This window comes from Hemicordylus capensis, chromosome 2 (genome assembly GCF_027244095.1).
Source record: "Hemicordylus capensis ecotype Gifberg chromosome 2, rHemCap1.1.pri, whole genome shotgun sequence".
NCBI lineage: Eukaryota > Metazoa > Chordata > Lepidosauria > Squamata > Cordylidae > Hemicordylus > Hemicordylus capensis.
Genome location: NC_069658.1, coordinates 94,338,289 through 94,346,907, shown reverse-complemented (window position 1 = coordinate 94,346,907; position 8,619 = coordinate 94,338,289). Strand labels below are relative to the sequence as shown.

The 8,619-nt window shown below is 38.9% G+C and overlaps 1 protein-coding gene across 1 annotated transcript; it reads right to left on the bottom strand.

The window, feature by feature from the left end:
* Positions 1-226: 226 nt before the first annotated feature.
* On the bottom strand, positions 227-5,822 carry LOC128342271 (cryptic protein-like). The gene is made up of 5 exons (XM_053289419.1): positions 5,809-5,822; positions 5,447-5,496; positions 4,144-4,275; positions 2,202-2,319; positions 227-780 (listed from the first exon to the last, which is right to left on the bottom strand). The coding sequence occupies exons 1-5, from the start codon at positions 5,820-5,822 to the stop codon at positions 741-743; spliced, it is 354 nt and encodes a 117-aa protein (XP_053145394.1). The 3' UTR covers positions 227-740.
* Between the last annotated feature and the right edge of the window lie 2,797 nt (positions 5,823-8,619).

Genomic DNA, 8,619 nt, shown 5'->3' with positions numbered 1-8,619 from the left:
TGTGCTGTCAAGTAGAATACAGCAGGGGTTTACCATTGCCTCTTCCTGTGCAGTATGAGATGATGCCTTTCAGCATCTTCCTATATCACTGCTGTATACTATATCAGGATATAGTACTAGTGGGGATATGAACCGGCAACATTGTGCTTGTTAGTCAAGCATTTCCCTGCTGCGCCACTTGGGTTCCCTCCAGTAGCCATTTGTAATCTGGTTTGGGGCCATGGAGAATCACAAATGAGAGTGACATTCCTTAAAGCCAGAACTTCTAATAGTTATGGCTGGGAGGAGGATCAGTTGTAATGGGGAAACCACAATCAGCAGCATCCCTATGACAAATGAAATATGTGCTCCAGCCCTCAGGACATACACTTGCAAAATATAGGATCACATCTATGGTCCCTTCTCAGGCTGCTACAATTAAGCTGTAGATCATAAATGGTTTTGTAGTAATACTGATTGCAAAATCAGATAATTGTTGATCACTGAGCATGCTGCACTTTTGGTATACAAACTATACCTTTCCTAAATAACTATTGGCACAGCTGGAACTTTTTGGGGAAATGGGCATGCTTATTACTAGCAGCACAATAGTTAGTTCAAATAATATAATACTTTAAGAAATGACAAAATAACCAGCTTTCTTTCTCCTTTGCCTCAAGTCAATCATGAGAAGAGTTGATAATGCAAATAAGATATAAGAAGGTATGCCGCCTCCTGAAGCTGTTGCCCTTCAGAATTATTCAAGATGAACCCAATGCAGTAATGTTTCCTTTGTGAGACCTGAAGAAAACAGAGGTTTAAAAACTATGTAAGTAATCTGCTTCATTTTTTTAGTGTTTAGCTTTTTACTGATAACTTTCATTTCAGTTTTAAAAACATATTTTAATTGTGGTTTTAGCTTATTCTAACTTTATTATTATTAATCTTATATTGCATCTATTTTATTAATGTTGTAGGCCACTCCGAGCAGTAGAGCACTGAAAGGTGTGTGTGTGTGTGTGTGTGTGTGTATATATATATATATATATATATATGAATGACATTATTTATTTATTTATTCAGTTTCTATACTGCCCTTCCAAAATGGCTCAGGGTTATACCTCAGGATATGCATGGGTTTCTTTTAAACTCTTCCTTCTCCCCTGCCCATATTCTTCTTGAGCTGCTCTAATGGAACAGTGAGGTGGGAACTTAGGGTGGGCCCCAAGAGAGTTGCTCTGCCACCACCACAAGAAGGCAATGAGCACAGAGGTGGTCTGAGGAGCCAGCAATGGGCTCTTCTGAGGGCTTTGGGCCATCAGCAGCTACCTGATAATGCTGACCCCTAACATCAACCTTGACTGGTCATACTTGTGGCTTTATGATACCTCTAGTCACCCACCTAAGTTGCCCTTATATGCCTTCTGTGAGGTGATGTTATAGAGATCTCCATCCTGTGACTGGAGAACTTCATGTGAACATATTATAGCACTGATCTTCACTATTTTTCAAGCAGGAGCCACTTTAGTAAAATACCTTCAATGCGAGAGCCATTTCCCACTGTGCTGACTGCTGCACTTTTCTCAGTGTTCTGAGGGCCCTTTAAGAGAGATAGAGCCCTTTCTTAAGAGCTCTAGGAGGAAAGCACTGGGGAGGGCTATACTTCTCAGCACTCTATGAACACCTTCCAAGATGGTGCAGGGACTCAAGAGGGCTCTGTTTCCCTTAAAGCCTCCCCCCCCCGCCGGAGGGGGCATGGCATGGTGAGAATGGTGCCAGGGGAACTATGCAAAGTATTCAGCTTTGGCCCAAGTTTCACACAGAGCCAATAGTCAGGGAGCCACACTTAAGGTTGATGGGGGTCACCACTGGCCCCTGGGCCTTACAATGAAGAACACTCTATTATAGTGTTTTCTGAGTCCGCCAACCTCTAACTCTAGGAGAAGTGACCTAATTCCTCCTTGTAAGGTTAACAAGACAAGCAATTGGGACCTGAAATAGGAACCTAGCTTTTCTAGTCTTAGACTATTTTCTAGTCTAAGTCTAGACTATTTTCTAGTCTTTTTCTAGTCTAGACTATTCATAACAAGAGGGAGTCCATTTAAAAGAACCAAGCAGGCAGAAAACCTATGCCCATGGGGTAATCCTAATTCTTTTGTCCCACATGTTTGGGTGCATTTAAAAATATTAAGCATACAGAGACACTTAGTAACTTTACGTACTTGATCCTTTTATCATGTTCGCAGTGTCTCCCAGTGAAGTGTTCAGGGCATATGCAAAAACTGCCTAGGAAACAAGTTCCTCCATTTTGGCAACAGTGTCTGTTCCGTTTGTTGCTGGCTGGAATTAAAAAAACACAGAAAATAAAAAGAATATTGCACAGACTGGAGAGTGAAAGAAGCTGTCTAGGTCACTATTATCAAACTTTATAGCTTTCCAATACCAATTAGTATAAACAGCTATAAACAGTAAATAATTCATCAGTTTCCCCACTGTTGTGCCTACTGTGAAAAATGGGGGGACTGTGATAAGCTAAAATGTTTATTATAATAAGCCCAAGTTAAAAAGAAAGAAGACAGTTTATGGAAGTTAATTTTTCATAGATTTAATTTGCCATCCAAGCCATAGAATTCATTATTCTCTGAAATGGTTGCTTGGTGCCAGAATCAGAGGACTTTGATATTTATTAATGTTGTATAATTCTGTCAGCCATATTCCCTTTAATAATATACAAAGCATTACTAGGTACATTCTTATTTAGATTAGTTGGTCAAAGACTGCATTTGACCTACTAAGAAAGAAAGAAATGTTCTTTGAATGTCAGACAGGATGTATTAAATGCCACATTACAGCAAGGGACTAAGGTTTTTTAAAAATAACATTACTGCATGAATGAGACTAGCTTGTCAAGTGATTAAGCTAGTTCTTTTATCTGTGATTCCATAGATTTTATTGCAGAATCCAAATCCTGGGCCTAGAGTCAGGAAGGCAGATACCTCCACTAAGCATTTGAGGAGTTCCCTGCTCATTTTACTGAACTCCCCTCCAAAATGTTGTATTTTTTAATCTTCACTCTCACTAATGTTAAAGGTGATTTTCTGCCCCTCAAATGTGTCTTTCCTCTCCCCTCAAAATTAAATGGGGAGTTGCTCTTCAAGCTTCTCCTCTTTTAGAGCTTTAACACAGTCTGGAGTTCTAACACAATGTTCCATATTTAATTATAAGTTTGTTTATTCCTTTGTCCTACAGTATATGGAAATATATGTATATGCAATTTGATGCATGTAACAGTTGTGAATATGATTTGGATGATCATGACCAGCTGTGCTTCTTCAAAGGCAGCTAGTACAAGTTGAAAGCTTATTGTCCCAGCACAGGTGCTTCAGTTCAAGACAAAATTCCAACCATTTGGGATGAAATTGTCTTTCAGTGGGGAAATGTATTTCAACCACTCTTATTAGCAGTTGGAGACAGATATGTCCCTCTTGATGCTAACCATGAAAATTAGTAGGTCTGCAAAGGCTGAGCACATTTACTAGGGAGTAAACCTCACTGAAGCCACTGAATGACTTGACTAACAAGCCAGAGGTTGCCAGTTTGAATCCCCGCTGGTATGTTTCCCAGACTATATCGGGCAGCAGCAATATAGGAAGATTCTGAAAGGCATCATCTCATACTGCACGGGAGATGGCAATGGTAAACCCCTCCTGTATTCTACCAAAGACAACCGCATGACTCTGTGTACGCCAGGAGTCAACACCGACTCGACGGCGCACACTTTACTTTTTATTATTTATTTATTTATTTATTTATTTACACAGTCAGACAGGTGTTATTGACTGGTTTGTTTTATCCAGACATTGAGTCCTTCCCAAGGACCTGAGATGGCTGGATTTATTATTATTATTATTATTAAAAAATTCAATTTCTATACCGCCCTTCCAAAAATGGCTTGGGGTGGTTTATTTATTAATAATAAATAAATAAGATGGACTTTACTTTACTTTACTTTACTAAACCTCATTGAAGTGATTGGGATTTACTTCTGTGTAAATATGTTTAGGATTATGTAATCATAGTTTCTTAAAACTCCCCTCTGCCCCCACAAAAAGATTAGCTAAACAGACAAAATCAACAGAAGCTGTACATGTAATCCAAGCATACCATTTGTGTGCACAAAAAAAGATTTACTCCTCTGCTTCTCAGAATTGAGATTATTTAAGTCATGAAAGGTGTCCAAAGGAGTATTCAACTTCTTCATGCCAGGGTTGTTTTCACAGTTTTCTTCTTCACAGGCTTTAAAGGGGAAAAGTACATGAAACCATTAGTAGTAGGCAAAGCTGCGTTTTCAGTGCCCCAAAGAAGGAGCAACAATACATGGTATAGCATTAATATTATGACGCAAGTGATGATGACACAATTGTATCATTTTAGTGCGACATCAAGAAAATGCATGCAGTATTTTGTGTTTCTTAATTTAACCTTCATGATGTTGCTTCAAGGAACAGGGGTATGAAAATTAAATACAGCTAAATCAGGCCCCCCCCAAAGCACAATTCAGTTTTACATTTTAAAAAAATTAATATTGGATTTATAGCTACTCCAAGAAGTTATTATAGGGAACAACAGAACACTTGTCGCTCTCAGCACCCCCCAGTATGGGGCAAGTGACCCTAAAGCATGGTATAGACAGTTCCACTACTACAATCTAGAGTTCCAGTACTACAATCTAGATATGATGGGAGCACATACTAGTCCCCTCTCCCTGTTTATCTGACTATCAGGGAGCAATAATTTTATGTATGTATGTATGTATTAAATTTTATAGCCCGCTCTTTCTCCAAGGAGCTCAGAGCAGTGTACTACATACTTATGAGAGCCAGCGTGGTGTAGTGGTTAGAGTGCTGGACTAGGACTGAGGAGACCTGAGTTCAAATCCCCATTCAGCCATAATACTTGCTGGGTGACTCTGGACTAGTGATTTCTCTCTCAGCCTAACCTACTTCACAGGGTTGTGAGGAGAAACCTAAGTATGTAGTACGCCACTCTGAGCTCCTTGAAGGAAGAGTGGGATATAAATGTAAATAATAAATAAATAAGTTTCTTCTCACAACAACCCTGTGAAGTAGGTTAGACTGAGAGAGAAGTGACTGGCCCAGAGTCACCCAGCAAGTGATTCCTGCTTCTCACATGTCCTGCACTCCAAGTAAGGTTCATGAGAAGCTGCTATGGAGCAATGCCCTTCATTTCTGCATTGTTACAAACTGAAAACAGTGGTTGACATCCAGACTAAGTATTCAATAGTACTACTTGGGAAGTAATCTAAATGACTACTTAATTTGAATAAGACTAATCAGGAGTAATTTAGAGTGGATGTCAGCAAGTATTAACTAGGTATTTAATATAACTGAATTGCAGTGATAGTTTGGTTATGACTGTAAAAAAATTTTTTTTTAAAGTTCCTTACCATTTCCCACATGGATTATTTGGACCAATAGAGACACGATTATAAAAACCCTAAAATGCAAGAATCATAATAAGGAACAAAAGTCAAAAGAATAATTTGCAACAATATCAGGTTGTATTTTACAGAAAATTACAGTAACAATACATACCAATAGTAAGATGCACAAATAAAATAATATACCCATGTAATAATATGAAAGGTAAATTAATCCTTAGATACAAAAATCAGTCTTAATGCCCTTCTTAGTTACAAGATCAAATATTAGAAAAGAGTAATTTGGATTGCTAAGATGTATCAACAATGATGTCTTCTAGGCTGTAAACAGTTCAGATACATATTTAATGTGGCATATATGAATTTACCTTAAAGTCTGCATATTCTCAGTATAGATTCCTTTTGCTTGTATATCAGATACGCCTGTTGTTAACTTAAGCTGCACTTATATAGCAAAGAACTCTCCTAGAGAAGAAATCATTTAGTCAAAACTACAGAAAGCAAATAAAAGCTGAATGACAGAAAGATGCTCAATTATCTCCTTAAATCATTGGTGCTTTCTTGTTTTCTCCTCCCATTTTGTCACCCAATCCTTCCTCACCGAGTCAATAATTTGCATAAGCTTGAGACTGGAGTTCTGACATAGGTCTGTGAAATCAGGAACCCAGCTAGAAATAATTCTGATTGAGAACTTTTAAGCCCCCCAACAGCCCATCCATCTTTTTCGACTGATTTGGTTACATGTCAGTGTACGTCATTATTATTTGTTTGTTTGTTTGTTTGTTTTATTTTTTACATTTATATCTCACTCTTCCTCCAAGGAGCCCGGAGCGGTATACTACATACTTAAGTTACTCATTACAACAACCCTCCTGTGAAGTAGGTTAGGCTGAGAGAGAAGTGACTGGCCCAGCTATGCTCTATATTTCTGTCTCACAACTGGACTATAATCTCTTGGTTAATTTACACATTCATTTTATCTTTATATTTTGCTGAAAATGTCAGTAATCATAAAAAATATTTTTGTACTTCTTTTCACAATGTTAATATTTTGCACAATAACTTCTATAGTATGCATTTAATGCAGGTGTGTAGCTATAATCAAACAAGGGAGAACAAATGTCCCTGAGCCTCTGAGGGATGGAGGCCCGATGGCTGGACAACAGTTTGCTCTTAACCCTCCCACCTCCCTGCTCTTGGCTCCTGATCAGATCATCTCGATTTCAAGCAAGACAAATCCTCTCCAGGTGGAGAGGGAAGAAGAGTGTCAGGCAGCACCCCTACCTCCTCCTTAGCTTTTGACTGGCTGGCTAGTGCTCAGTTCAGTCCACCCCTCCCCTCATCCTGACCAACAGGCTCAACAGAGAGGGAAATGTCCCTAAGCATCAGCCAACCAGTCACAAGGAGAAGAGGGAGAAAAGCTGCCTGACATTCCTCCCCCTCCCCGTGAAGCAGAGACAGAGCTGAAAAGATGTTCAGTCAAAGGTGTTTAGTGACCTTTTAAAAATCCTGCCCTCATTTAGTTGATAAAATCATAATACTCATTTTCTCTGCTTTTCCCTCCCCAACAGTCTTTAGCAACTGCATTCAGTTCATCCCTAAATCCTGGCGTGAAATCTGGAACTCAGTTTCCCATGGAAAACTTTGACCGGTTTGTGTGCGCGTGTGCATGCATGTGTGTGTGTGTGTGTGTGTGTGAGAGAGAGAGAGAGAACTTGGATGGGTGAATCTGGAAGAGAAAAGTGTTGTTGATATTATTTGTTTTATAACTTTTGTTGATGTTGTATATTATATAACATTTGTATGAAGATATGAGGTGATTGTAGTAGATATATATGTTAAAAATATGTTTCCGAGCCAGAGAAATGTGTGTGTGTGTGTGTGTGTGTGTGTGTGTGTGAAATGTGTGGTGAGTGTGTGATACTATTTCCACAACAGATCCTTAAGCTAGTGCAGCTCTATAAAATTCAATATGACAGATACAAAACCTACAGTGCTCCTTATGTACACCAGTTTTAGAGGTGACATTTTTTGGTGGTTGTTATTTAAATGTCAGGACTCATCACATGTCAGGAGATACAGTGGTCCCTTTCCACCTAAAGTTAGCCATGGCTAAGTTCCATTAAACTGAATGAAACAAATCAGTAATCATGACAAAGTCCCATTATTTTCTATAGGATTGACAGCCTGATCATATACATGGGCCTAGATTCATTTGGATCTAGGTCCCACAAAGTTAAATAATGATGCTTACCATCAAGTATAGCAGTTGTAGTCACAAATTCATTGAGGATGAGATAGCAAATTACACTCCAGTCTGTAATGTTGTTATGGGAGTTTGCTCATTTGTCTGAATATAACCTAGTCCAGTCAATCTGGTTAGGATCCAAAATATCTGCTTAATCAGACATTTGGTAGGCTTCTTACACAGGATTATATCACTGGGGCACCTAGGTGATATGCAGGGCAGGTTCACACAACCACCTGAAAGTAAGTAAGAACCAGCGTAGTATAGTGGTTAGAGTGCTGGACTAGGACCAGGGAGACCCGAGTTCAAATCCCCATTCAGCCATGATACATGCTGGGTGACTCTGGGCCAGTCACTTCTCTCTCAGCCTAACCTAATTCACAGGGTTGTTGTGAGGAGGAACTTAAGTATGTAGTACACCGCTCTGGGCTCCTTGGAGGAAGAGCAGGATATAAAATGTAAACTCATCATCATCATCATCATCATCATCATCATCATAGGTTCCTGGCTCATGGTGTGAGCTCATTTGGTGGCTACTTGGGGACAGGCCTTCTCTGCTGCTGCCCCAAAGCTTTGGAACGTGCTCCCTGCTGAAATAAGAGCCTTCCCATCTCTGACAACTTTTTAAAAGTATTTAAAGACACATCTATTCGCCCAGGCTTTTAATTAAATATTGATTTAACAATTTTGACATTGTTTTAAAATGTTGTGTTAAAATTTAAGTTTTCTGTTATTTATTTTAACTGTTTTAACTTTTTCTGTTTGTTTGCTTGTTGTAAACCGCCCAGAGATGTGAGTTTTGGGCGGTATAAAAATGTGTTAAATAAATAAATAAATAAATAAATTTAGGTGAGAGGGAATAAACAACTGTACAGTCATCCCTCATCAACCTCTAGGGTTCCTGCAAAACTTCACCATTGGTAAATTTGAG

Coding starts and splice junctions, on each gene's coding strand:
- LOC128342271 (XM_053289419.1), bottom strand. Junction 2,320..4,143: donor TTTTTTTGTGCACACAAATG/GTATGCTTGGAT, acceptor TTTTAATTCCAG/CCAGCAACAAACGGAACAGA. Junction 781..2,201: donor GAACATGATAAAAGGATCAA/GTACGTAAAGTT, acceptor TGTTTTCTTCAG/GTCTCACAAAGGAAACATTA.